This window comes from Coccidioides posadasii, chromosome 2 (assembly GCF_018416015.2).
Source record: "Coccidioides posadasii str. Silveira chromosome 2, complete sequence".
NCBI classification, from domain to species: domain Eukaryota; kingdom Fungi; phylum Ascomycota; class Eurotiomycetes; order Onygenales; family Onygenaceae; genus Coccidioides; species Coccidioides posadasii.
The window spans coordinates 2,846,290-2,871,523 of record NC_089408.1 but is presented as its reverse complement, the minus strand read 5'-3'; the positions used below and the strand labels follow the sequence as shown (position 1 = coordinate 2,871,523).

The window sequence follows — 25,234 nt, the reverse complement described above, 5'->3', positions numbered from 1 at the left end:
AGGGAGAACCCGTTGGGCGGCTCAGGAACTGGCTGATGACAAAAGCCCAGGAGCTTATCTCGATCTTATCTCTTGTCACGTGAAGCAGCACCTTGTTTGCTATGTTTGCATAATCAGTTCCATCCCAAGAAAAAGCGAGGAAACGATATATCGAGGAGAAAGTCGGAGCCAATTGACTCTCTTTTCGTCCACTCGCTGAAACTACTCACGTATATTCTCTTTCCTGGAGATTACTTTGCGATGAGATCACTTTTCCGCTGTGCGCCCACGCCGTCCTTTTCTGGCGCATACCGATGCAGATCATACAGAGACCGCGTCCGTCACTTTCATTCTTCCCGGCCGAATCAAATCATAAACGAAACGGTCGTTTTGGCACATAATGCGTTGGAAAGCGTTCACTCTGTGACTGGCCTTCCCTGGGCAGTGTCAATTCCTCTCACAGCCGTCCTTGTCCGACTTACCATCGCAATGCCTCTCCAGATCTGGTCGTTATCACATTCCAGCAAAATGAAGAAGTTAAACCCATTGGTGGTTGGATGGGGTCGCTACTTCCAGGGTGCCGTCCTTACAAAAGCTGCTGTGAACAGGGCCTATATCAGCCCCAATGCGGCTGAAATTCAGTCCCAACTGCTACTTCGGAAAAAGACTAAGGAGCTCTACAAGCGGTGGAAGATACGACCGTGGACTCGATTTGCCCCTTTATTTCAGCTCCCGGTGTGGTTAACAATGATGGAGAGTATGCGTAGAATGGTTGGAATGACCGGTGGCCTACTGAGCATCGTTCAGGGATGGTTAGAGAAACATCCGGAGGTGCCCAATGTTCCCATGGTTCCATCTCTATCTACTGAAGGCGCATTGTGGTTCCCTGATCTTCTTGCCGCTGATCCTTATTGTGCGCTTCCGGTAATTCTATCTGCGGCGGTGTTTACCAACGTGACATGGGGATGGAAGATAAAAAAGCGTGAAGACATTCCTAAGTTGCCCACTCGGAAAGAGAGAATAGCAGCTCATACAATGAGAGTTTTGAAGCGAACTTTCCAAGCTTCAGCTTTGTTCCTATGTCCGGTTATGATCGCGTCAGAAGTCCCTGCCGGAATGTTGATATACTGGATCTCTAGTACCCTCTTTGCGACGGCACAGACGAAAGCTCTACCGAAAATAATCAGTACAAAGTCAATACCGGCTCCATGCAAGGAGAAAGCCGTTGCAGTCGTAATCGGAGGGGAAGCAAAAACTCAACTTTCCGGATTTGAAAACCTGGGTGAAAAACCGACGAAAATCAAGACTTTTACAGGCCGCTGATTATCGTTTTGTTTTGGTCCATATCTGGAGAAATGACCAATCGGATCATAATTCCTTGGAGCCCTCTAAGACGACAAATGGCCAGCCCTGCGGGTTATCAGTGCCATAGAGAAAAGAATCTTTCGCTTTTCCCTTCCTGAGGGGGTCTAAGCCATAGGGTGGAGTCCACTTATGGCTGATAGTCCAATAATATGATCCAAGGAGAGCTCCTCATCGGCAATTGCTCCTGTAGGAATCCAAACGGCAATGAGAAATGTATATGCTGATCACCAACATTTCGTCGCCGCACCGATCATGCGATTCGCATAAAACCGGAGCAGTTTACGGTTCATTGCAGAAAAGCTTTTACCTTCTTGGGCCGCCGCAAATGAATATATGAACTAGCTCATTGAAAAAGAGCTGAGTTCGGATACGCTGTGTGTAAATAATGATGCAGACATAACATATCTTTTGAAAGGGGTATAAACTACTCTAGAGAATACCAGATTACAATTAGCAGCTATCCAAAGCCTCTGATGATCACCCTGCAAATCCTTGGCCATGAGACCACGTTCTTAAACCCCAAATTTCGGGAAAAAATGAGATGAATGATGCCAACATTTTCCCTTGGGTATTCTTCCATGCTACGTATAAGAGAAAGACACAACCACATTCAAGAAAAAGCCCCCAAAACCACGCTTTAAAAGGCACGGACGCGGGTATTTGGGCGTCAAGGAAGGGCTAAAGCCATCGAGAGGAGAAAAATAGAAATCAATTACGTCGCGTCGGGACATTGGCCCGCATTGAAAAGTGAGTAGTGACTGCAAGAGAAATCACTTCATGCAAAAAAGTCACGTAATCGAATCCCGTCAAAGTTTAGCAGGTATTTCGTGGGTGGAGGAGCTAGCTTCTGTATTGATCGTCACAGCACCGGTATCTTCACTCTCGCCGAAAAAAATTACTTCAACAGTAAGGTCGTCACTGATAAATCGTTAGCCAAAATTTGCATTTCCGGGTATTAGGGCTCGAAGGGCATACCGATATCTTCTCGAATAAGGACTGGGAAGGGTGAGCAGTGCGCACACCGTGTCCTTATCCTTTCCTCCAAGGGCATTTCTAACCAAATGTGTCGCCGCGTTCTTGTCCTCAACTACGAAGCGGTTTTCATTTTGAAGGATGTTATATTGCATTTGACGGAATGGTGCACGCTGTCCAGTTGCATCGTCACGCGAAGGTTTTTCAATTGGCAACTGGTCCACTGAACTCCACCAACTCTGAAGCCAGCTTTTAACACCATCTTTACCTTGTGCGCTTGCACGCTGCTGTTCGATCCATTGACCGACAAGCCCAATGACTTCTTCGTTGCTAAGCATTTCCCATAGCCCATCCGATGCCAATACAAGGAAATCTCCTTTCTGAGGCTCAATCTTAGTTGACGTTACGACAGGTTCCGCCGTAACGTAGGGTGGTGTCTTCAGATATTGATGTGGTGTACGTCCGAAAAAGTGACGCTTGATCTTGTCTTGAGTGTCTCGCTTCCATTTGTAGAATGCGTCGCCAAAAGCACGAGTAGGCTCGAGGTTACCCAACACGCGTCCATTGCGCACAACATTATCTTCTCCAGGGTGCTCTCGACGTAGCCGCTGAGCCTCAGACACCGTAGATCCCGTCTGGTCTTCGGAGAGGGGAGTAGCAGTCCATTTCCCGTTTGGTGTTCTGCGACCTAAAACTGCTCTGGAATCTCCAGTACAAGCAACATGCAGCAATTTGGAGCTGCTATCATAGAAGGCTAGGAGAGCACATGAACCGGAGAGTGCAGGCGCTAGAAGTTCTGCAGCAACTCTTTTTGAATTGGCCTTCAAGACTCTATCCACGCTCTTGTGCACAATTTCATTGTCGAGATTGACGAAACCCCTTTTTATAGCAGCATCGATGGCTTCGGGAGAAGGATACGGGAAACCTGGCTTGGAGGAGGCAGTTTTGTAGGTGGAATTTAGTTCACGTGTCACAAAAGAGATCAAAGCTTGCCTAAGCTTTGCAGAGGTAGTCCAGCCGCTACAATTTGTTAGCTCAACTAGTCCCACTCTCGGCCAGTCTCAATGTATTAGCACGTACGAATGGCCATCGAAGACACCCCAAAACATCCAATCACTCGATGATCCATCCGCTGTAGAAGAGACAACGATCTTTTCGGCATGATCATCTTCAATCGGGTCATTGCTAGGAAGTTGAACGACATCATACCGAACGACACCCTTTCCGCGGCCAACCAGGTATGATTCTTCGTTTCTGCGAAGCTTCTCGGTTGCTTGTTCCGGAGTTAACATTCCTACCACTCTATTGCCGGTCTCGCTCGTCTGTTTCGAGACGGGCTGTTCGCTGACAGAGGTGGCGGTATATTGCTGGTCCTCCACAACGAGTGAACTGTCCGACTGAAGTGTCGGATTGTCGCCTGCTACTGCCGAAGTATGATGGCCTGCCGTACCTGAATAGACACCGTTTGTATTTTGCTGGATGAGTGAAGGAGTCGCATTTAAAGCTGCAGTAGGTGCAAGCTCCTGTTGATTCGGATTGCCCTTGTATGCATACCAGGCGCCAGATGCCACGAGTGTCGAAATGAAAGCTAAAGAAAAGTTACGGAAAAACATTGATGACTGTAGTACCGCCGGTATGAAGGTAGCGGTGGACCGGGAGGAAAATGCAACTCGAGACGTCAGTGCATGATTGCTCGAGAAGAGCGGAGCTGGGGGAGGGCCAGCAACCCTCCGCACAGGATGGAACCGGGCTGTACGGAAGGCCTGGATTGCCGCTCGACGCATCGAGGTGGCGGATATCAACCCAAACTGAGAAAAGCAGACAATGCAAGGGCCTTTTGCTCAGTGTAGGAAGATCCCTTACTGAGGCTATCCGGGGTCTTTTGCGGTGACAACGGCGGCAGGCAACGCTAAGCCTAAAACTCTATCCGCTTCCCACGTGATCTGTAGCTGCCTGCGATAAGGCTTATCTCTCGGCCAAAGCCATCCCATTTGTCTCGCAATTCATAGCTTGTCTGTCTCGTTTTACCCTCTTTCCCTGAACCACAAGACATGTCTTTCAGGGCTTTCAAGAGACTACAGAAGCAGCGCGAACTTGAACAGCAGAAAGCTGAGCAAGACAATGCATCTGACGATGATTCACAGGACCTGAAGCCATCCACCTCGAAATTCAACGCCTTTGACCTCTTGGAAACCGAAGAAGCGGATGAGCAGCAATCAGACATTGAGGAGGCGCCTTTAGAGGCTAAACCAGAGCCGGCACCTACGCCAAAGACTGGCGGAAGCAAGAAGAAGAAACAGAAAAAGCAAAAGGGAAAAAATGGCACAGTCACGAAGGACGTTAAACCCTCCGGCTCAGCTACACCCAAGCATGAAGATCTGGACGATATCGATCGAGCCTTGCAAGAACTCTCTACGAAGAATGCTGGAGAAGGGCCGGATAATCTTGCCGACAGACAATCACGAATTGCGAACGATGAAACCGAAAACATGCTTTGTGCGCTGCTGGCGGTTGATTCCAAAAGGCTGAATGCGATGAATGAAATGAAGAGACTGTTTGGCAATGCTGCTGTAGAAAGTAGACATTCAAATGGTGGACAACAGTTTCCAGCTCGCAGGCGGGAGAGAAATCGGCAGGCGCTTGACTTGGGCAGAGCGTTAACTGGGAGGTTCAGCCCCGCGAGTCGAGGGCAGGATCTCTCCGGAACGACTCTTCGGAAAAATGTACTCATGCAAGGTAAAGACGAATGGCCCCGAGCAAACAGTGGTGGTCTTGGGATGGAGGTTGTAGAAAAACGGCCTTCTGGAGTGACTGAATATAAGCTTGTTCATAACGCAGCATACGTTGATGCTCAAAGACAATTTGACATGTGTGTGCAGTCAATGCAAGCGGAGAGAATGATAGAGCACCTGCAATTTAATCGTGAGTTTCTTATACTTTCTGGGCCTACGTGCGGGCTTAATACTAACGCCTTTGAAGCATACCACATATCTACCTTGCTACAAGTATCAGAGATCGCCAAACACCAAGGCGATCATGCTGTCTCCGGCGACCTGTTAGAAAGGGCATTGTTTAATATTGGCCGGTCCGTCCAGTCGTCCTTCGCCTCTTGCATAAAAGAAGGGAAGGCAAGGCTGGACTTTAATCTGAAAGAGAACCGCGAGCTTTGGCTTGCTGGGTGGAGGTATATCATAAACCTAGGGATGAAGGGCACATGGAAAACTGCGTACGAGTGGGCAAAGCTTCTTCTGAGCCTGGGTGACGAAGATCCGTATTGTGTGAGCTTGACGATTGATCAGATTGCAATAAAAGCCAGAGAGCATGAACACTTCATCCAACTCTGCTCGCATCCTACTTTCAAAAGTCGCTGGGAATTATTCCCAAATATTCAGTGCTCCCTAGCTCTGGCGCATTTCCAAAAGGGAAATGCAAAGGAGTCGAGAGCGCAACTCCGTTTCGCCATGTCCCGATACCCATGGGTGTTTTGTCGGCTTGTTCAGGAACTAAATGTTAACTCCGTACCGAAGTCCATCTGGGGAGCGCAAGCTCCCGACAATGCTTTTAGGTTGTTAACCGAGCTGTACATCAACCGTGCCAAGGATATATGGAACACGCCAGAAGCAATATCTCTTCTAGTGGAAGTAGCCGGCAACATTAGCGCTCCGGAACCCGCAGCAAAGGCCCCAGAAATATCGTTGAACGTCGCCCGTCATATCATTCTCTCTGATATCCCAGCGGTCACAACACACCTGCCAAGGACCTTCACAACCAGGCATATTTCAGCGTCCGATCCATTACCGCCGAATGGGTTACCTGAAGAACAATCTGCCTCTTCATGGTTCTTCGATGCTGTGCGAAATGCAATTGGCCTCGATAACGCCGAACACCTCCGTGGCGGATTTGCACCTCCAGGGCGAGATGACTCAGGCTCCGAGGGTGCTGAATGGCCTGAAGGAAGCGAAGAAGGCACCGTTACATACCTTCTGGATGAGGGTTGGCAAGAACTCTGTCAATTCTTGGATGTCCACGGTATCGACCCGGGTAACTGGCAGATTGACCGAGATCGTACGCCTTTAGCCTCCTGGGTCGAAACATTGCGCCGGCTTGACCCGGAACCACAGAACTTTTTTATGCAGTTTGCAGCCACGACATCGAACCCAGATATCATGCTTGAATTATTGAGAGAAGAACTAGCGCGGCAAACTGAGGAGGGCTGATTTAACTTTGTTCCAGATAACAGCACTGTGTCACTCTCTAGGGCTGTTTGAAGGCTGCTTTTACGGGGTACAGGCTTGCCCGTGAAATTAATAGAAGTGAGGAACGGATAATGCTGTCTATAGAGCTGGAAAAGAAAATATAATATAAAATAAAATAAATAAAATAATTGCATTGCCCGCTTTTGCTGCACCATTACAGAGCACATATGGCTTGGCAACTTGTGAAAAGCCTGTGATCTCACAGCCTTTCTTCATTCAGTACTTCAGTTTGTTATAGGAATACAGCATCTCATAGACAAGCTGAGCAACCTCCCTCTGTTAAATTGTCTTATAGAAGAAATATTTATTAGTCAAATTATCTCAGAGTAATAGTCTCTGTTTATTTAGACTGTAGAATATTTAGACTGTAGAGATTTTCTGGACAGTCAATATTTGGTGATCTGAATGTATCAATATGGAAGCGCATTCTCAGTAGTAAGGCATGTAGACTCAGAATAAGTATGAGATTATATATGATCTCTAAAAGCAGAAATATATTACTGTATATTAACCAGTCAGAATTATTATATTAAGATAATCAAGAGAGCTTGTATGCATTCTTCATTCTCAGAAATCTTTTTGTGAACTCAGCAGTAAGCTTAATTACAAGATAAGAATATTTACTCTCTGGATCTCTAACAAGAGTACACTGTAAATATTAATAGTGAAGCTTCAGCAAGGCGTGTGACCAATTCTTCATATATCTGATAAGTTGGCAGAAGAGAATTACTTGAATGTACAGTTAGCTGATCAGAAACAATATGTCTGCTATTGTCAGAAGTACACAGCACAACCTCACTAGATTCTGAACATATATAGTTATCTTCTTTCATTTCTGATGGCTGGGATGCTTTTCATCAGTGATGAGTTTCAATAACTGGGAAACTGTCAGTTCAGTACCATTGGTACCATTTCCAGAATGTCTCAAGAAAGCTGAGGCGCTTGATCTCTCAACACCTTCCATTCTTTTGTCAACACCAGTGTCACACACTCAGCTGAGGGAGTCTTTCAGGGACTGTATGGTGAGATCCTCATACGCTTGAACAAGATCCTGACCAACAAACTTGCAGTACCTGCAGTGACAGGCAATTAGTTAGCTTACAGAGCTTAGATAGAGCAATAGTTCAAAAAGTACTTACTGCTCCCAATGCTCTTTGACCCAGTTGAGTTTCTCCTGGGTCCTTGGATTGTACTGTTGCTGTCAAAGACAGGATGGGTTGAGGTTGGCTCCCTCTTCAAGGTAGTGCTCTGGCGGATGCTCGTCCTTATTGTGGAGTCAGTCACCATATCCTTCAGTGCATCACCTAGGTCTCTAAGGAGCCAGGAACAGTCGCCCTCCAGCACATCAGGTAGGCCATCTTTGCCTTCATCACAAATGGAGGTACAATCTGTTTCATTGCCTCCATTGTCTGAGAAGGATTTGTCATCTAAACCAACATCCGCACCACTGATTGAAGCAAGAGGGTCATCCTCTGCACCAGAGATGGTCATCCTGTCAGCTGCCTTGGGAGAGATGGAGACAGTGTGGAAGAGAGAGATTTATCACAGAGTGAGCATCAAAGGCCTGGTCAAAAAGCAATGGGTATAGCTGGTTGCTATCATCCAAAGAAAACGGTGAGGACAGAATAAAATATCCCAGTGAGAGAAGAAAAGAAATGGTCACCAGCAGACCATGGTGAGGTCTGACTGATGAGCAAAAGGGCACCATTCTTGTTGCCCCCCTTTTGCTCACATTTTGCCTACGAGCCAGGATGTATCATGATGTAGCCGCTGGGTGAGCGGACGAGGGTACAGGCCACGGCAGATCGCGGTGACCGTGGCCAGGCAGGCAGAAAGGGATGCGACGCCATTTCCAGCTTGCGGAAAGTACAATGTTGAGAGAGTGCCCAGGGGTGAAGCAGGGTGACTGGTGGAGCATCAAAGAAGGTCGATCGTTCGTGGATCGCGAGGTGTGGTGCGTGGAGAGAAGTTTTGGCGAGTTGAGGGCCGAAAGCAGCCCCAGAACTGGCCAGTTTTGGCCGCCAGCTCGCCGGATGATCGAAAAGAGAAGTAAAACGACTGCTCCGTAGACAAAACAAACAAAATATACTCCGTAGGGGATTTCAGAATAGGAGAAAACATGCTGTTCATCAACGGGTATTCTCGGCGCAATATGAAGAACGGGCGTTTTCTGGGCTGCTGCGTGGATGTCGGCAGGCCAATGGCGCCGGCCAGCTCAGCTCCGTGTGTGGACGGCCGGGTGTTTTGTTGGTCTCGTTCGCAGTTCGCTATTCAGCCCCATAGGGTCGGATTAAGGTTTTCCATGACGCCCATTAGCCCGCGGCAGAAAACTTTATCTTCACTGCATGCATTTTGGTTTTGTGGCGCCTCCTAGTTCCGCCATGTATCAGGCCGGCGAGGAGGGCAAAAAAAAATTAACTGGGATGTTACAGAATTCCAAGCTTTTACAGGGAAGAATTTTCTTTTCTTTTTGTTTTTCGTCTGAATCGGAAGCAATCTCAGAAAACTATGCCTTTCGTCCCCATGCGAGACACCCTTGTTTAAAATCTCGGTTTTCCCCCCTCCCCTGAGAGTGTGGCTCGCAAGCCTTATAAGAAGCACGTCCGTTATATACATCCAAAAACAAGGAGGGGCAACGATGGAGGGAGTTCTCACGAACTCGGTACCCTTGACGTTTCGGGAGGCAGCATCAGGCATCCTTGGATCAATATCTTTGGCTTGTTGGATATTTCTCCTAGTTCGTTCCCCCTTTTCTTGATACGGAGTAATCGCCCGTGGGATTTGGAACCTTGCTCTCTAACCGATATGGCAACCACTAGGTCCCACAATTGATAGAAAACTACAGATGCGGGAGCGCAGAAGCCATATCAATCACATTCCTTCTTGTATGGTTCCTAGGCGACTTGACAAACCTGATCGGCGCGCTGTGGGCTCACTTGGTCCCCGTCGTCATCGCCATTGCGGTCTATTTTTGCATAGCAGACGGCGTCCTGATAAGCCAGTGCGTCTACTATAATATTCAGAATGCACGCAGAGCTGCTCGCTACCGCCGCTTATCGAGCACAGTTTCCGACACCCCTGATCCGACTACGCCCCTGCTGAGCCGACGGATGAGTGAAAACATGGGCCTTCCCGGGTCGCGGCGAAGATCGTCTGCCTCATTGCAACGAATGAGTAGCCACCGCTCTGCGGTCCAACGGAGAGATTCGTTGGCAAAGATTTTGGAGGAGACGGAACCAAGAAGCGTTTGGCTGAAGAATATATCCAGCGTTTTGGGAATCTGCGCGACGGGTGTCGTAGGCTGGGCTATTGCGTGGCAAACGGGGGTGTGGAAACCCGTTGCGCAAACTGGACCTGAACGTTCTGGAGAAGTTGCGCTAGGAGCGACAATTTTGGGATATATCAGTGCGATTTGCTATTTAGGGTATGCCGTCTTTCTCGCCCTCTTCCCGAGACATACCACGCTGACTGCAAATAGTGCGAGAATTCCACAAATTATTAAGAATTACAGGGAGAAATCCTGTGAAGGTAAAACAGTTTACATTTTAAGTACTCTTTTACAAGCTGTCGCTAATGTGCAATAGGGCTTTCATTATTATTTTTTTTATTCTCTTTGTTAGGCAACGCATCATATGGCGCAGGGGTGAGTTGACATCGCTTCCGCCTTCGAAACCAATGCAAACTGACGTATGAGTTAGATTTTATTTCATTCAACCGAAAAGGAATATTTCATCACCAATCTCCCGTGGCTTATCGGATCTCTAGGTACCATGGTGGAGGACATCACAATTTTCGTGCAGTTCCGTATATATGCCAACCCCAATGGATCCTCGGCCATTGTATAATGCAAAGCGGGTTTCTCTTGATTCCTTTACCTTGTATATATGTGTATCATTAAAAAAAAGAAAAAAGGCGGCATAGAAGGGAAACCAGCGACGGTGCACATTCACTTCTATTTGGCGATAGTGCTAGCTCATAACGACATGACATAAAACAAGTAATCATATCATAATATGAAAATGTTGTGCTACCCGACAATTGGCCCTCTTATGATCCCCATCGGAAAATCGTAGCAGAACTGCCCGCATGCGCCCAAGACGTGCATCCCTTTTGGAATATTGTGTACAAGGAAAAAAACGAAGGTGCGCCGCTTAGTCGAAAAGGCCGAAACCCATGTCCTCGTCGGATTCTTCCTCTATAAGAACGAAAAAGAAACATATCATCAGCCACAATTCCAGCTAGATCGCCTAATATGACGATTCTATCGCCAGTCGCTTGCAAGGCGAAAATTCCTATTTCACGTACCTTCCTCCTTCTTCTCCTCGGCGGCTGGTGCAGCTTCGGTGGGAGCAGCGCCACCAGCAGCGGCAGCGACACCAGCAGCAGGAGCGGCAGCACCGGCGGAGCCGACGTTTGTTAGGATATCCTTAACATCCTTGCCCTCGAGAGCCTTTTTACATCCAGCAAGTTAGCCTCTATGTCGTTGTTCGAACGGTCCACGCGTTTGAATCCGTGTGTGTGTACCTTAGAGAAAAGAGAAGTCCAGATTGGTTCAACATCTTGCACGTTGGCAGCCTTCAAGAGGGCCTGAAGCTTGTCGGCCTAAAAAATTCGTAGAGAAGAAAAAAAAACCAATCAGTCTCTTGCAACAAAAAAGGAACGAAACCAGCAGGTTTCGCCCTTGGTGGCTGATCGAAAGGTGGGATGCTGGCAATTATCATCGTACCGAGATCTCGACACCGTCATCCGCGAGGATCAAGGCGGCATAGGAAACAGCGAGCTCAGGGTTAGACATTTTGAAGATGATATCCGACGTGGAGATGGGATACGAAAATGGAGGCGGAAGACGTCGTTGGGGAAGAGGTTGTCGACTGTTCGATCTTCAAGTGCTGTTTGATTTTCTTAATAATCGCCCAGTGTGTGCAAAAGCGACCCTCGCTTAATCCGCGCCGGAGGGTGGCCCGTGCGCTGCCCCGATAGCGTCATGTGTCTTTGACTTCTTGGGCGCTCGCCCCGCCGCCCTGATAGGAGCTTCGAGAAGCATATCATCAAACTGCATTCCCCATTGCTCTTCATTTTCGGCTTTCACCTGCTCTTCTTGCCTTCTTGGCCAGGCTAGGATTCGTGGACAGCCCATCCGGTTCATCAGGTAGAGCAGCACAATATGGACTCCCCTGCTGTTACTGTGCCGCTGGATCCCCAGGAACAGCCAATCCTGGATCAGTTGTTGCTCATCCGGGATGCTTTACTTCTCCTAAAACAGGACAAATCCACCTATATCAAGTCCCAAGATGTTCTCCCCTATTATGATAGAGTCATTGAGCAAGTCCAGCTGCTGAACAGTATCCGTTCAGGTAGAGGGGAGAGTAAAGAACATAATAGAGGTGTGCCAAACGGCCTTATACCAATGCTCCTGGATTACCATGTCTGACCAGTCAATCGCACAGTGGATAATGTCTTGGATGACTGCTTTCAACTTATTTCTCTTTTGTTTCTCACTGTCGGCAGGAATAATGAAGCTCCTGCAACGTAAGTACTTCCCTCTGGATCTCTTATGTGTATGACTCTATAGCTGACAGCGGAGATAACTTGAAGCTATTCAATGGCTTCAACAATTAAGGTGAGCAACTTTAACCCTATTTATGCCGCTATTTTTGGCTAATCTGCTGGCTCAGCGGCTGCTCGATCATCTTAAAGAGGCTGCTTTCTACAGCCAAAAGGATCTCGATTCCATAGCAAAAACTCTCGGAAAAATGGGAGAAACTGTGGAGAGGGGTAAAGAAACATACTCTCCACAACTTGTCGCACTTCTGCGGACTCGATTGGATAATTGCGAGAAACAGTTGGCAGAATTACAACATGAACTTTGCTTCCTCTCCGCTCAATTGGCTCCCACGCATGAAACTCTTGTTTCAATATTAAGATCTACCGCTGCTGCTAATACGCGGTCCAATGTAAGTTTCAAAGAATACTTCCGTCTACATCGAAACTTTCTGGGAATCGATAAAGCTGATGCCAAGCTGGGTTGCAGTTTTCGTCATCCGAGGTTATAGGCTTCAAAGAAAGATTGAACGAAATTAAGGCAGGTATGAAAGATGGAAACTTTCTCGCATCTGATGGGTCTATCCCTGAAGGCCAGGAGATTGTAAAAACCCTTTTGGACAGATGTTTAAAATGGGTGGATATTGTATTGGATCGGTATCAAGCTCCTTACCACTCATGGTTTATTCCCTAGCTAATTCCCATTTCAGGCAAGGAAAGATTGATGAACGCTTCAAAGATCAGTACGATAAGCTAGTAGAGATTAGGAACCAACTTGACCGGCTTGCGATGACCCAAGCATGGTCCTTAAGAGAAACTGATCTTTATATGTTCCAGAGAAAACTCAATCACATAGACGAGTGTCGTGTCAACGGCAATTTTTTGGATGTATCTGGCCAACCAGCCGATCTTCATGCGCAAAGGGTAACGCTGGAGCCATGCCTTGCACGTTCCAATGAGAGAGAGCTAATGATGTCCTAGACTTTACTTTATCTGATTCGACGAAGCTATGCGTTGATATATGGCCTTCTTATTTCTTCTGAACCAGTATCAGAAGCGCTCCTACCGATATATAACCAGCTCCAGACCCTTCGGAAATGCCTCATGGAAGTCAAAGAATCTGGCGGAGTTTCTAACTCGAGAGAACTATACCCATATAGCATGAAGGTAAAACAGTAATTCGCGCGGAAATTTGCGAACTTTGGATGCTGATTCTCTTTTTAGCTAAATTCAATTGATAACATGCGGGTGGATGGCAAATTTTACATAGGATCTGACCTTCCAGAAGGTCAAGGCAGCGTTAACGAACTACTCGCCCAATGTTACGATCTATGTTATGAATTACGGGCTGCGGCTGAAGAAGAGAACTCGGCGAAGCCGAACGACTTATCATAATCTAACACTCGAAGGGATGCTACCTTTAGGATTAATTTGAAAGCAGCTATCTTCTGGCCTCGAGTATTTTTGTCTCGGGTCCCGCATGCTAGCTTGGATATGGCAATGTATTCTACGATGGACCATAATCTATCAAGATAAGACTCCCATGTTTTGGTAATGCAAATCGAGAGCATCTGTAAGCCTCGGACTCGCCTACCCATGTACCAAATGGGTTTGGATCGGCTTTTCTCAGGCGCGACGGGCGAGGGAAGTCGTTCTGATCAGGGCCTCAATCCTGATGCACCCGAATTGCCTGTGGGCTCCAACGAGGCTGACTCATCGGCCAAGGCGGCACTGGACTGATTATTTAGTGTTATGCATCATGCAGCCAATCAGAGGTGAGATAAAGAACCAATTGGTAATGGCCGTACGGAGGACAAAAGTATGCAAGATGGGAGCTTCGCGCTCAAATTGCTCAAACCATTCTCTCGTCACACCGCGAGTAATTCCGGGCTGATTCAAGATGATGTGGAGGCATAGCGCAGGCACAGCTCGGGCTGTAAGTTGAAGGCCACAATTCGCCAATTGCCGTTTCTAACCAACATTCCCAGATTGCCCAATGTTCTCCCTTCGGCCGATATCGCAGCTTTGCGACGGAGGCCACCACCCCCGCCAGACCGCAGGTTCCCAGTCGTTCACCCCCTTATCCTAAGATTCTGAACAAATTAAACGAAGTCCGACGAGTTCTGGGGTCAGACAGGCCCCTCACCCTTGCTGAGAAAGTCGTCTATTCTCATCTTGACAATGTGGAGGAGTCACTCCTCACGGGCACTCAGAATGGGAAGAGCATTCGTGGTCAAGCCAATCTGAAACTTAAGCCGGATCGGGTGGCGATGCAAGATGCCTCTGCACAAATGGCTCTGCTTCAATTCATGTCCTGCGGACTTCCTTCGACCGCGGTTCCCGCCAGCATTCATTGTGACCACATGATTGTCGGCCAGAAGGGTGCGGACGTTGACCTTCCAGCCTCAATTCAGGGAAATAAGGAGGTCTTTGATTTCTTAGAATCCGCGGCCAAGAGATATGGTATTGAGTTCTGGCCCCCAGGCGCTGGCATTATTCATCAGACTGTGCTGGAGAATTACGCTTCTCCGGGACTGTTCATGCTGGGGACTGACAGTCACACTCCTAATGGTGGTGGATTGGGCGCAATTGCCATTGGCGTCGGTGGAGCAGACGCTGTGGACGCACTTGTGGATGCGCCGTGGGAACTGAAGGCCCCAAAGATCCTCGGTGTAAAGCTGGAGGGAGCCCTGAGCGGCTGGACAGCTCCTAAGGATATTATTCTTCACCTTGCCGGGAAACTAACAGTCAGGGGGGGAACTGGATATATCATTGAGTATTATGGACCTGGTGTGGAGACCCTCAGCTGCACAGGAATGGCTACAATTTGCAACATGGGCGCTGAAGTCGGAGCTACTACCTCGATTTTCCCATTCTCTCCCAGCATGGTCCCCTACCTCAGAGCGACCAACCGAGCAGACATTGCTGAGGCTGCCTCCGAGATCGCATCGTCTGGCCCTAATAATTTACTTCGAGCAGATCCTAAGGCCGAATACGATCAACACATCACAATTGATCTTTCTACGCTTGAGCCTCACATTAACGGCCCCTTTACCCCGGATCTTTCGGTTCCTCTTTCGTCCTTTGCAGAGACGGTGCGCAAGAATAACTGGCCAGAAACCTTTGGAGCTGGATTAATTGGAAGTTGCACTAATAGTTCTTACGAAGACATGACCCGTGCGGAAGATCTTGTTAAACAAGCTTCCAAGGCTGGTCTTCGTCCAAAGGCCGACTTCTTTATTACTCCTGGCAGCGAGCAGATTCGCGCAACCTTGGATCGTGATCAGACTCTGAATACATTTTCGTCAGCCGGCGGTACCGTCCTTGCGAATGCGTGTGGCCCTTGCATTGGCCAGTGGAAGCGAACAGATGGCGTGAAAAAGGGCGAGACCAATGCTATTTTCACGTCATACAACAGAAATTTCCGCGGCCGTAACGACGGAAACCCTGGAACAATGAATTTCCTTGCTTCCCCCGAGGTTGTGACAGCCCTATCCTATGCAGGCAGCACCACTTTCAATCCTATGACCGACAGTCTTAGCACTCCAGATGGTACATCTTTCAAATTCAGCCCTCCTAAGGGCTCGGATCTCCCCAAGGCTGGTTTTGAATCCGGAAATCCTGACTTCCAGCCCTCTGTGGCTGTTCCTGATCCCTCCTGCGAAGTTGTCATCTCCCCAACCTCCGACCGCCTTGCAGTTTTGGAACCTTTTGCTCCCTTCCCTAAGAGTGAGCTCAACTCACTACGTGTCCTTTACAAAGTCAAAGGCCAGTGCACCACGGACACAATCTCTGCGGCCGGTCCCTGGCTCAAGTACAAGGGACATCTCCCCAACATCTCCGCCAACACATTGATTGGCGCAGTCAACGCCGCCACGGGCGAAACCAACGTAGCCTACGATATGGATGGCAAGACCTACTCCATTCCAGATCTTGCAAGCAGATGGAAAGACCAAGGGATCGAATGGCTCGTCATCGCTGAGGATAACTACGGTGAAGGTAGTGCTCGAGAGCACGCCGCCTTGCAGCCGCGCTACTTGGGTGGCCGTATCATCGTGGCCAAGAGCTTTGCCCGCATCCACGAAACCAATCTGAAGAAACAGGGTGTTGTCCCACTAAATTTCGCGGATAAGGCTGATTATGACAAGATTGATGCTTGCGACTCCGTCGACACGGTTGGCTTGTACGATCTACTGCAAAACGGTGGACAGGGAGAAGTCAAGTTGAGGGTCACCAAGAGGAATGGAGAGGTCATGGATATCGCCGTGAAGCACACCCTGAGCAAGGATCAGTGTGGCTTCATTCTTGCAGGCAGCGCACTGAACCTTTTGGCCGCTCAGGCGAGATCGTAAAGGTTTTGTTCGGGTGAAGGTAAACTCACTGGTAGATGCCATTTCTACGTCGCTTGTTCGGAGTTTCGGGTTGGAATAAATTGTTTCGGTTATGGTGTATAGATCCTGCTTGTAGTTATATAAGGCGGTTATACCCTTCTATGTTACTCGATAAAGGTGTAGAAAAGTTTGGGCCTAATAGTGGAACGCATTTAATAAAAATAACCACAGAACCGCGTTCGAAGCTGCATATTTACTTCGTATATTTGTTTTATAGAGTGGTCATCGAAAACGAGCATCTACTTTGACCGTCTAACCTACTCCTGCTCCTTGATGGCTTGGCTCACAGCTTGCTCCAGTGTCGCCATTTGTGGTTCCCCGATAATTTCGTTATCCCTCTTCTCGTATAGCGTTCCTCCTTCTGTCCAAATGCGCCTCAAAGTCAGGACAGTAGCCCTGCCAGGCGGACCATTCTTCCAAGCATCCTCTTCTAACTTGCGTAGCTCATCAAGCGGAGTATATGTAACGTTATCCCATCCCTGGCCACCGGTTTGGCGCTCGAATTCATGAAGAATTTCCGCAGGTGTCGTGGTGAAAGAGTTGACCTTCAGCGCACGGTTTCTGGCTGCCGTTGGGTGGAGGAGCGCAGCGACCACGAGCTTACCAACACTTGGAGCGATTGTTAGCTCTTTGCTCTGTTATACATAAATCAAAACCAGACATACTCATCCATGGTTGTCAGGCTGATGCTACCATTGCCGTCGCCTAGCAAATCCGCTCTTCTCTCTTTCACCCTGAATGCTCCACCCCTGATGTCCGGCAATCCCGGGCCCAGATAGAGGTCAGAGAATGGGCCGGTGACGACATACGTATGTACTAATCTATCTTTCACTTCGTTTAATGCTGCCCTCACTTTGAGTTTCTGCTGGTGGGGCTTCTCATGCGCAGAGGCTGGTGAGTACTCAATGTCCGTCCCGTATTCTGATGGGAAAAACCATTTTACGGACGAAGAAGGGGAGGCGGCAAGGTGAATTAGAGGAATCTGGGAGGCGAGAACATCACGGCCAAGCGCACTCACGACAGTGTCAACACCTTTTTATGCGAAATGTGTCAGTATTTAAATGGATGTTGTCGCACGGCATAGATCTTGTGTGACTACACGGCCGGGCACGGGAGTGAAGTTATTGATCCAACGCACCTTGATAAGCAGCACGGACATCATTTTCACTGTTGACATCGCCAGTAATGATACGAATGCCTTGAGCCTTAAGAGGTTCGAATAATCCTGGTTTCTTTTCGAGATTCGATGCGGAGGTAAACACCGCGATAGACTCAAAGTTCGACCTTGCCGCAACCACGGCATTTAGAATCCTGGAACCAATGAGGCCGCTTGCACCGAGGAGTAGGAGATTCCGCGCCTTGAGCTGCGGAGCGTCTGATTCTTGAGCCATGTTTCAATGAGTATTAGATCGACTTAAAAGCTCCTGTTCTGAACTTCAGCCAAATACCAAACCTGTGTGGTATAAGTCTATGCAGGTGGGTAATTGCGGGGTTAAACTTTTAATCCTAGAAAGCGTGGATGGAGGGACGATGTTGGGGACTCTAAGAGGACACCCGTCGGGTAGCAGCTTTGATATCTTTTGCAATGGGTTTGAAGGATCCCGTGGACATTAACTAGATTTATGCTATTTCTAGATCGCGCTATAGCGGAATGCTAATGAAGAACATGTTTCGGTTTTCAGGCGGGATCATCATATACCAGTCGAAGGCAATTCGGTCATTTGGTAGTATGAGCTCTATCTAACTCGGGAGGCTAAACATCATGGGACAATTGGAATTTCGGTGAGGTGGAAATGTAGACATGATATAACAAGAACAATGGGGTGGGCTTAAAGTAGGATGGTGCTAGAAGGGCGAAAAATGCAGACTGGGGGTAACATTGGGATTCGTTCGCATCAGAGTCAAAAAATGTTAAAGACTTTCATCAAAATGGCCGATGGATCATTGGAAGAATCGGCGCACAATCATCTGTTTCTCGGGTTTGACGATTGATAGAACCTGCTCCGCGTTCACATTGGTTGACGCAACGAGTTGCTTCACCGAAGCAACAATTCTATTGGCAACTGCACCTTGAATACTCTCAGCATCAAGTGCCTGAACAACGTAGGTGAATGCCTTTTCAGCATTTGCGAAGACGGCCGGGTTTCGTCTAAGAAAGCAAGTCAGCGAGTGTAAGAATACAGGACGAAGAGAGGGAGAACGTACTGATCAATTAACTGTGCAAGGAAGGAATAGCCATAAGGAGCTGCCTCCTCGTCGTTTAGAATTGGGAGTGTGTTGATCCAATTCTCGGCCACTTCCTGTGGGTTCTGCACTTTGCTGGCATTGAAATGTAGAATTTTGGCAATGCTGGCGCAAGCATTTTCTGTAGCAAACACATGGTCCTCGGCTCTAGCTTCTCTGTGCTGTGTTACTTGGAATAGAGTTGGGATACTGGCGGCTACGAATTCGCTCCATGCGATACCACCTTTTTGAGCTGCAATACCAACACCATATGAAGCAGCCTGTCTGTTGGCTGCGTTGTCGTCTCGCATTCCATTTATCAATGGCTGTATGATGTGATCTTTGTAGTTCCAAGACCGCTCGCCGCAGAATTCGAGGACGTCGTCGATCACACAAAGAGCCCATTGTCTCTGAGTTGGTTCAGAGGTCACAACAAAGGCGTCATAGAAGGGAAGGATGCGTTCCCAGGCCGGTAAAAATGATGCGCCGTGATTTTTGAAGATTGTATGGAAAGCTTTGTTCATGTCACTCAGCAGATTTTGGTCCTCTTCGGCTTCGTAGTCAAATGAAAGCGTCTCGTCGTCCCCTTCCTCAGCTTCAGCCCTGTCTTCCATACGCTTCTTCACACGGATCTGATAGTCCTCGAGCGTTGATCTAGTGGCCTCAATAAACGCCTGCATGTGATCCTGCGTCAAACTATTTTTGCCAGCAATCTCCACAGATTCATAGAAACACTGAAACATCTCCGCTAAGGTATCAACTGCAGGTTCTGCACTAAGGCACTCAATAATTTTCTCAGCAGTTTTGGACCATAACTGGAAAAACTCTGGTGAACGGTCGCCATGGGCCTTCTTATATGAATTCAACAAATGGGGAATAAGTTTGGCACAAGAAACCCTGACAGGATCGTGGAAGAAGAATGCAAGGCCGGGTATCGCAATCTTTTCAAGCGGTTCGACAACGTATGGCTCAAAAGCGGCTTCAAGGACTTGGGCGTATATGGTGATCAGGTCAATTGCCATATTCTTGTCTTCAAGGACACTGGTTTTAATCCCAATAACTTTATCCTTCAGTGGGAGTAGATCCCATTTTCCATCCTGCTCGACTTCCTGAATTTGCGTCTCATCATCGAGGATTTGGACATCCGCCTTTGCAGCAGCAACTTGAAGGAGAGGCGGCATAACGCCAGGAAGATATGGAATAAAATCGGGACCTAGGACACGGCACATGCGACCCCAGCAGTGGAGGAGGTAGGATGACTGTGGATCATCCGCATCAGTTATATTTTGCTGGATATGGGCAAGTAATTGAGCCAGCGTCAAGGCATCTTGGCCCATCTTTTCCTTGCCAACAGCTAATGCGATCAACGTAGCACATTCCATAGCCTTGGCTCGGATTTCCCGGTACTCCTTAGACTGTTCTTCCCTTAGAACATTAAACAACATTGGCATAAGTCTGTCGTAGTAATTGGCAAATGTGCTTTCCGCCGAGTCAGCGATGGTGGCTATTGTGCAGAGAGCCTGTCCCTGAACAAACTTCTTCGGACTTTGAAGCAGTTGAACGAGATGTCCTAGCAACTGTTCAAGATATGGCTCCAGAATAGCGGGCTCCGCCTCCTCGCAGAAGTTGACCAGAGCAGCTGCGGCGTGGGCTTGGACTCGTGGGTGTTCCGACATCAAAGAAGGGATGAGGCAACCAAGAACCACTGAATGATACTTCTCTTGCATAGTACCAGCGAAATCAGTGCTCATTTGTCCTAGAGCATTGCAGCCTGCAAATTTCACGCGAGGATGCTGGTCCTGTAGTGTTGGAACAACAAGCGCAAGAACTTGATCCAGCTCACCGACCATCAGATCACCACAGCCCTCTGAAATAGCGGAGATAGCCATCAGGGCGGCATGTCTATCGCGCCATGAGGAGGATGAAATCATTCTTGGCACCCAGCTGAACGTTGGAGGAAGAATAACCTGTCCGCCTAGTTTATTGGCAAGTCGATCCATGCATTGCTCGCCAGCAACATGATTCTTGTCGCTCTCTTCAAGATCAAGCTTTTTATTGTTGTTAGTAAGGCGAAACCAATGATAATTAAGAAACTCACATTTTCTGAAGCTCCCCATTCGGACGCATCATCATCATCAAGACCAACATCAGTCATCAAACTAAGGCATTGAGTCACCATATCCTGCGCATAGTTCGCGTCCTTCTTGCACATTGTTGGTGCATAATCAGCAAATGTTGCCAGAAGCTCCAGTGCATTTTGCCTGACTTGGTCTGAAAGTTCCTTGTCGCTAATCACACTTATACTGAACTTAACCAAGTTATTGAAAAGTGGTTTGAACATCCTGGGACAAATCTCGGCAATATCTATGAGGGCTATGAAAGCCTTAGACAGCTCCTCACTTTCATCTGCTTCTTTAAGTGGAGGGAGAATATTCAAAAGATCGGGCACCAAAGAAAAGAATTTAGGCTGAGACTTTTTATGTAGGGATCCGAAGAAAGATGCAAACGCTTCCATCGCAGAGATTCGGACCTTCCGTGCGTCGTTAGCAAGCCATATTTTGGGGGAGATATTTTGGCATACGTACCGAAATGTGCTCATCTTTGAATCCTTTCGAGAATACACCTAGGACAGTCTCTTCGTGCTGCTTCTCAATGATTTGTGGTGTGGTGGAGAATATGCGGAACGCCGATTCGCGAAGGCCCGTATCAGAAGATTGGCTTGCTTGGAAGAGAACACCAAGCAGCTCTGGCCATGGCTCTCCTATACCCCAGAATACCATCAGATACTTGTCTTCAGAACGAATATTATCCTCCCCACTTCGAATGCTCATTCATACCGCTCTCAGAGTACTGTTCGGCGATAGCTGCCACCGCATCTCCAACTTTATTACGCACACTAGATACTGTTTCACCGTTTAATGCTTGCAGCAATTTCTGACGAATGGCCAATCTCTGCTCTGGCATCAGGGTGAAGAATAATCTCCTTGTATCAGTCGAATTCGGATCCTTTACCGATCGTCCCGCTATCCGTCGAAAAAGAACTGCTGCAAAAGACCGTGTCTAGCGACAGCAGAAGCTATGTTAGCATAAACTATCCTGACTTAGGAAAGGAAAAAATCGGTGCAGAAGGGCACAACGAAGAATGACGCGGGTTACCCCGCTCTCTCCCATCACATACGTTTGTATCCTCCGCAGCTTGTAATTGTTCTGCCAGCCCCATAAGCAAGAAATCCGGGCGTCCCTGAACCCACTCATTATTCAACTGCTCCTCAGCTTGTGTGCGCACGAGATTGTCGGCTGTTGAAAGGCCCAACAGCAACTGCGATAAAGCAGTGTGGATCTCTTGTGGTAAGATTGACATCTTGTCCACTCTAATAAGCTTTCCCAGAGACACAAAAACTAATTAGCTGTAAAATGAGAGGGGTGAGGGAGCAGGGCAGCGCGCGCTATACGTGGTAGTGAATACACCAAGACTGCGGCGCGCCCAACCGTGTCAAAGGGAAGAGACAGCTAACAATGTCAGGAGAAAAGAAGCAATATGTTTGATAATGAAATTCAAGACAACAAAAACACAACAAGAGTGTACATTCAGCCACTGCAGCTCAGCTTGAGAAACAGAGAGACAATATGTGAGAGGTTGTTTCACAGCAAAGCTCTCAAAAGTGGGATGGACGATAAGTGATAGGTAGGTTTGAATATTTGTTTGAAAAAAGTTTAGGGTGCTGAACCCCAGGTTTCGCGCTATTCCCCAATGGTCCTTAGTGTGTTTGCTTTGTTTGGCTGGTGACTGTTAAAAGTCCAGATCCATGGCAGTTTTCAGGTGCACATAGATAGTAAATCTCAGCATTGAATCATCTCTTCGACATTACTGACACATTGTTGGATCTACAAGAGCTCTATGTGACAACATGCTTGGCTTCAAATCAATCGACTCAGGCGCTGGCTCTAAAGTCATGGGAGAGATGTATAGGGTATTAGAAAAAAACATACTGATATGTAAAAGGGGGAAGGTCTATGAAATCAAGAATCGATTGAATGAGCACCATCCAATAATTTGTATCAACTTAGACAGCCTCAATTATCATCTCTTTCCACCCGCCCGACTCAAGACAAACACACCCAAAATAACCGCGGCAAGAGTTACAATTGCGCCCGGTAAAATCAGCTCGTTGGGAACACCTGCTATTAGCTGTTGTTCCGCTGACGATTGTGTAAGAGTCTGAGAAAGGCTCTTTTGAGGGCGGGCTTGGTCCGTGCTTTGCTCTTCTTCTTCCGGTATGGGTGATCTCGTCACTGGTTCTGGGGGTGCCTGCGTGGTGGCCTGTTGGGGTTCTTGAGCGATCACCGGGGGGCTTTCCGGGTCATGAACAAAGAGGTCCACTTTATCCCGACCAGCTTTTCTAGCTTGCACGATGGCATCAAGGAGGTCTTGGTCTGTTGTGATGGAGACAGTGTCACCTTCATTATCCAAATAACTCAGGGCGTACCCGCTGTTGCTAAGTTTGCCGTCCTCCACAACGGCCTCCCCGCCAACAGCTTCAACTTCGGATCCAAGTTTACTCGAAACGTTAGCAGCCAGCTCGGCAACACCGGCGGACGCAATGACCTGAAGTCGGTGGACGCGGCCGCTCGGAGCCTTGAATTTGAATGGGAATGGAGAATCGTCGTTCGCAAGGTGCCGTGTGTCCAATAATTCAGAAGTAGCATCTTCACCGTGGTGTGACGCGGATTCGTGTGGGAGAACACTATCTCCACGATCTCTTGGATCGGTGCTGAGGATAGATCGACGAGGGTTCTGGCTATGGCCCCCCCCCGAGACCATAGAATCAGATTCCTGGTCCATTGAGAGCCAGAATTTGTTCCAGGCTGGCCCTTCATTCTCGTTTGTTTGCATAGTATTGATCTGGGAAGGTCGTAAGCTGGGGAGCGTCTGAAGAATATATTCACAAAATACACACCTGCTCTAGTGTGGCGTATGTCAGTTTGAGCACATCAACCATGCCAACGATCTCTCCTGATTCATTCATGACAGGGAGGTTCAAATAGTGTCCATCTAGAGCATGTGTTAGTATACAGCGTTAACAATTGCACAAAGCAATTCACATACCATGCATTTTCCGAAGGGCAGCTTGGATGCTCATATCAGTGGGCGCGAAGTCAGGGTGAGGGGTCATAACTCTCACAACGCTGCAGGTAGCCGGGTCCAATCCAGGGGCAATGACTCGCAATACAACATCTTTACTTGTAAAGATTCCAGTGATCGATCCTTGATCTTGCACCAAAAGAGCTGTAGTATGATGCTCCCTCATCAAAGCGGCTGCGTCTTTCACTGATGTTCTTACGGAGACAGTAATTGGGGGCAGCCCATTCAAGACAGACTCAAGGGTAGGCCCAGACATTTTCTGCCGCAACGCCTCCACATACTGTATAATTTGCTGAGGCTGAGACGAGCCCAATTCAGACTGTACACCTTCCAAAGCATCATACAACTTGCGAGAGGAGCTGTATGCCCGTTCAAGCTTCTCCATAGCATCATAAAAACACTTGGTAATATCCAAAATACCAGAAATATCCTGATTTTCGTCCATAACGGGCAAGTGGCGGAAGCCTTTCCGAACCATCAAATCCAGGGCGTCGGTCGCACTAGTATCGGTCCGGGCACATAGCGGGTTTTTGGTCATGATCTCGGCAATTGTAACGTCTCTCGCTCTAATGCCGGCTCCAACAACGCGAAACGCCAAATCCTTAGCGGTAAATATACCAGCAATGCGGTCATCATCGTCAGTTACTAGAACGCAATCCTCGCGTTTGGCAGCCATCAATTGTGCGGCCTCTGCTACCGTGGTATTTGGTTTAATCTGAAGCGCCTGGCTAGGCTTCAGGGCAAGAACGGTTCCAGGGGGTGCTTTGCGAGTCGATCGAGCTCTAGCGGGGTTATATCTTTTCTTATTAAGGTCCGCTTCCATCTTTTTCCTAATAGCCTGTTTGATGTTATCAGCGATATAGACTCGATGGCGGAAACACAATTACCCAGGGAGTAGGTAAATTGGATCCATTAGGAGGTGAGATACGGGCGAATCGAAAAGTACCTCATCTCGCTTTGATTGTTTTTGCCTGCTAACGCTCAATGTGGAACTTCCAACATCCGATGGCATGCTCTGCGTGCTTGAATGTTCGACCTTGCGAGGTATACCGGACGGAGCACCCTCAAAGGGGAGCTGGCCGCGACCCATGGTTCGATTTCGGATTGTACCTGTGGACGACATACTGGGAAAGGGGAGTCGTCACTGCGGAAGTATGTAGCAATTAGTTAACAGAGAAGATAGCGTGGTCGTGCCTCTTCGATAGGTGAAGACAGGCGTGAGAGGCTCCGTCGGCTGAGAAACGTCTGATCTCTCGACAATCCCCGAGCGGGCAACAACAGGTCAGGTGGTGCCATCCACTCCAGCGGTCCTCCTGCGTTTTGTTTTGTTGCTCGGGTATCCGGTGCACGGACCATTTATCACG

The 25,234-nt window shown here is 48.1% G+C and overlaps 11 protein-coding genes across 11 annotated transcripts; 5 read left to right on the top strand and 6 right to left on the bottom strand.

Moving 5' to 3' along the window:
• Nucleotides 1-247: 247 nt before the first annotated feature.
• D8B26_003470 (uncharacterized protein) lies at nt 248-1,302 on the top strand (the record flags this gene model as incomplete). Its single annotated transcript, XM_003068289.2, has 1 exon — nt 248-1,302. The coding sequence occupies exon 1, from the start codon at nt 469-471 to the stop codon at nt 1,300-1,302; it is 834 nt and encodes a 277-aa protein (XP_003068335.2). The 5' UTR covers nt 248-468.
• Nucleotides 1,303-1,661: 359 nt separating this feature from the next.
• D8B26_003469 (uncharacterized protein) lies at nt 1,662-4,159 on the bottom strand. Its single transcript, XM_003068290.2, has 3 exons — nt 3,397-4,159; nt 2,320-3,336; nt 1,662-2,262 (listed from the first exon to the last, which is right to left on the bottom strand). Exons 1-3 carry the CDS (start codon nt 4,098-4,100, stop codon nt 2,151-2,153), a joined length of 1,833 nt encoding a protein of 610 aa, XP_003068336.2. The 5' UTR covers nt 4,101-4,159; the 3' UTR covers nt 1,662-2,150.
• A 208-nt stretch (nt 4,160-4,367) lies between these two features.
• Nucleotides 4,368-6,533, top strand: D8B26_003468 (uncharacterized protein; the record flags this gene model as incomplete). The annotated part of the gene is made up of 2 exons (XM_003068291.2): nt 4,368-5,238; nt 5,296-6,533. 2 exons carry the CDS (start codon nt 4,368-4,370, stop codon nt 6,531-6,533), a joined length of 2,109 nt encoding a protein of 702 aa, XP_003068337.1.
• Nucleotides 6,534-7,563: 1,030 nt separating this feature from the next.
• Nucleotides 7,564-8,063, bottom strand: D8B26_003467 (uncharacterized protein; the record flags this gene model as incomplete). The annotated part of the gene is made up of 2 exons (XM_066124157.1): nt 7,564-7,645; nt 7,708-8,063. The coding sequence occupies 2 exons, from the start codon at nt 8,061-8,063 to the stop codon at nt 7,564-7,566; spliced, it is 438 nt and encodes a 145-aa protein (XP_065980235.1).
• A 1,010-nt stretch (nt 8,064-9,073) lies between these two features.
• On the top strand, nt 9,074-10,417 carry D8B26_003466 (uncharacterized protein; the record flags this gene model as incomplete). The annotated part of the gene is made up of 5 exons (XM_003068292.2): nt 9,074-9,309; nt 9,392-9,996; nt 10,051-10,100; nt 10,157-10,215; nt 10,271-10,417. Exons 1-5 carry the CDS (start codon nt 9,211-9,213, stop codon nt 10,415-10,417), a joined length of 960 nt encoding a protein of 319 aa, XP_003068338.1. The 5' UTR covers nt 9,074-9,210.
• Nucleotides 10,418-10,717: 300 nt separating this feature from the next.
• Nucleotides 10,718-11,476, bottom strand: D8B26_003465 (ribosomal protein P1). The gene is made up of 4 exons (XM_003068293.2): nt 11,299-11,476; nt 11,097-11,174; nt 10,878-11,022; nt 10,718-10,767 (listed from the first exon to the last, which is right to left on the bottom strand). Exons 1-4 carry the CDS (start codon nt 11,365-11,367, stop codon nt 10,724-10,726), a joined length of 336 nt encoding a protein of 111 aa, XP_003068339.1. The 5' UTR covers nt 11,368-11,476; the 3' UTR covers nt 10,718-10,723.
• A 151-nt stretch (nt 11,477-11,627) lies between these two features.
• On the top strand, nt 11,628-13,656 carry D8B26_003464 (uncharacterized protein). Its single transcript, XM_003068294.2, has 8 exons — nt 11,628-11,956; nt 12,020-12,101; nt 12,168-12,192; nt 12,248-12,526; nt 12,604-12,770; nt 12,824-13,037; nt 13,095-13,280; nt 13,338-13,656. Exons 1-8 carry the CDS (start codon nt 11,737-11,739, stop codon nt 13,506-13,508), a joined length of 1,344 nt encoding a protein of 447 aa, XP_003068340.1. The 5' UTR covers nt 11,628-11,736; the 3' UTR covers nt 13,509-13,656.
• Nucleotides 13,657-13,986: 330 nt separating this feature from the next.
• ACO2 (aconitate hydratase) lies at nt 13,987-16,465 on the top strand (the record flags this gene model as incomplete). Its single annotated transcript, XM_003068295.2, has 2 exons — nt 13,987-14,049; nt 14,102-16,465. Exons 1-2 carry the CDS (start codon nt 14,014-14,016, stop codon nt 16,463-16,465), a joined length of 2,400 nt encoding a protein of 799 aa, XP_003068341.1. The 5' UTR covers nt 13,987-14,013.
• Nucleotides 16,466-16,671: 206 nt separating this feature from the next.
• On the bottom strand, nt 16,672-17,955 carry D8B26_003462 (uncharacterized protein). The gene is made up of 3 exons (XM_003068296.2): nt 17,643-17,955; nt 17,170-17,536; nt 16,672-17,113 (listed from the first exon to the last, which is right to left on the bottom strand). The coding sequence occupies exons 1-3, from the start codon at nt 17,893-17,895 to the stop codon at nt 16,762-16,764; spliced, it is 972 nt and encodes a 323-aa protein (XP_003068342.1). The 5' UTR covers nt 17,896-17,955; the 3' UTR covers nt 16,672-16,761.
• Nucleotides 17,956-18,139: 184 nt separating this feature from the next.
• D8B26_003461 (uncharacterized protein) lies at nt 18,140-22,321 on the bottom strand. Its single transcript, XM_003068297.2, has 6 exons — nt 21,906-22,321; nt 21,565-21,787; nt 21,313-21,488; nt 20,826-21,257; nt 18,710-20,775; nt 18,140-18,653 (listed from the first exon to the last, which is right to left on the bottom strand). Exons 1-6 carry the CDS (start codon nt 22,086-22,088, stop codon nt 18,446-18,448), a joined length of 3,288 nt encoding a protein of 1,095 aa, XP_003068343.1. The 5' UTR covers nt 22,089-22,321; the 3' UTR covers nt 18,140-18,445.
• A 245-nt stretch (nt 22,322-22,566) lies between these two features.
• On the bottom strand, nt 22,567-25,151 carry D8B26_003460 (CBS/PB1 domain-containing protein). Its single transcript, XM_003068298.2, has 4 exons — nt 24,817-25,151; nt 23,835-24,708; nt 23,686-23,780; nt 22,567-23,630 (listed from the first exon to the last, which is right to left on the bottom strand). Exons 1-4 carry the CDS (start codon nt 24,991-24,993, stop codon nt 22,809-22,811), a joined length of 1,968 nt encoding a protein of 655 aa, XP_003068344.2. The 5' UTR covers nt 24,994-25,151; the 3' UTR covers nt 22,567-22,808.
• Nucleotides 25,152-25,234: the final 83 nt, after the last annotated feature.

What these genes read in the sequence shown, in the direction of transcription:
- D8B26_003465 (XM_003068293.2), bottom strand. Translation starts at nt 11,367, where the DNA reads ATGTCTAACCCTGAGCTCGCTGTTTCCTATGCCGCCTTGATCCTCGCG. An exon ending in GGACTTCTCTTTTCTCTAAG is followed by an intron (nt 11,023 to 11,096) that starts GTACACACACAC and finishes GGATGTAAAAAG; the next exon opens with GCTCTCGAGGGCAAGGATGT. An exon ending in CGAGGAGAAGAAGGAGGAAG is followed by an intron (nt 10,768 to 10,877) that starts GTACGTGAAATA and finishes TCGTTCTTATAG; the next exon opens with AGGAAGAATCCGACGAGGAC.
- D8B26_003464 (XM_003068294.2), top strand. Translation starts at nt 11,737, where the DNA reads ATGGACTCCCCTGCTGTTACTGTGCCGCTGGATCCCCAGGAACAGCCA. An exon ending in GTGGATATTGTATTGGATCG is followed by an intron (nt 12,771 to 12,823) that starts GTATCAAGCTCC and finishes TTCCCATTTCAG; the next exon opens with GCAAGGAAAGATTGATGAAC. An exon ending in CCGATCTTCATGCGCAAAGG is followed by an intron (nt 13,038 to 13,094) that starts GTAACGCTGGAG and finishes ATGATGTCCTAG; the next exon opens with ACTTTACTTTATCTGATTCG.
- D8B26_003460 (XM_003068298.2), bottom strand. Translation starts at nt 24,993, where the DNA reads ATGTCGTCCACAGGTACAATCCGAAATCGAACCATGGGTCGCGGCCAG. An exon ending in AACAATCAAAGCGAGATGAG is followed by an intron (nt 24,709 to 24,816) that starts GTACTTTTCGAT and finishes AACATCAAACAG; the next exon opens with GCTATTAGGAAAAAGATGGA. An exon ending in CATACGCCACACTAGAGCAG is followed by an intron (nt 23,631 to 23,685) that starts GTGTGTATTTTG and finishes CGACCTTCCCAG; the next exon opens with ATCAATACTATGCAAACAAA.
- D8B26_003462 (XM_003068296.2), bottom strand. Translation starts at nt 17,895, where the DNA reads ATGGCTCAAGAATCAGACGCTCCGCAGCTCAAGGCGCGGAATCTCCTA. An exon ending in TGTCCGTGCTGCTTATCAAG is followed by an intron (nt 17,537 to 17,642) that starts GTGCGTTGGATC and finishes TCGCATAAAAAG; the next exon opens with GTGTTGACACTGTCGTGAGT. An exon ending in AGCCTGACAACCATGGATGA is followed by an intron (nt 17,114 to 17,169) that starts GTATGTCTGGTT and finishes AATCGCTCCAAG; the next exon opens with TGTTGGTAAGCTCGTGGTCG.
- D8B26_003461 (XM_003068297.2), bottom strand. Translation starts at nt 22,088, where the DNA reads ATGTCAATCTTACCACAAGAGATCCACACTGCTTTATCGCAGTTGCTG. An exon ending in AATGGGGAGCTTCAGAAAAT is followed by an intron (nt 20,776 to 20,825) that starts GTGAGTTTCTTA and finishes AACAATAAAAAG; the next exon opens with CTTGATCTTGAAGAGAGCGA. An exon ending in CTTGCACAGTTAATTGATCA is followed by an intron (nt 18,654 to 18,709) that starts GTACGTTCTCCC and finishes TTGCTTTCTTAG; the next exon opens with ACGAAACCCGGCCGTCTTCG.
- D8B26_003469 (XM_003068290.2), bottom strand. Translation starts at nt 4,100, where the DNA reads ATGCGTCGAGCGGCAATCCAGGCCTTCCGTACAGCCCGGTTCCATCCT. An exon ending in GGTGTCTTCGATGGCCATTC is followed by an intron (nt 3,337 to 3,396) that starts GTACGTGCTAAT and finishes AACAAATTGTAG; the next exon opens with CGGCTGGACTACCTCTGCAA. An exon ending in CCTTATTCGAGAAGATATCG is followed by an intron (nt 2,263 to 2,319) that starts GTATGCCCTTCG and finishes ACGATTTATCAG; the next exon opens with TGACGACCTTACTGTTGAAG.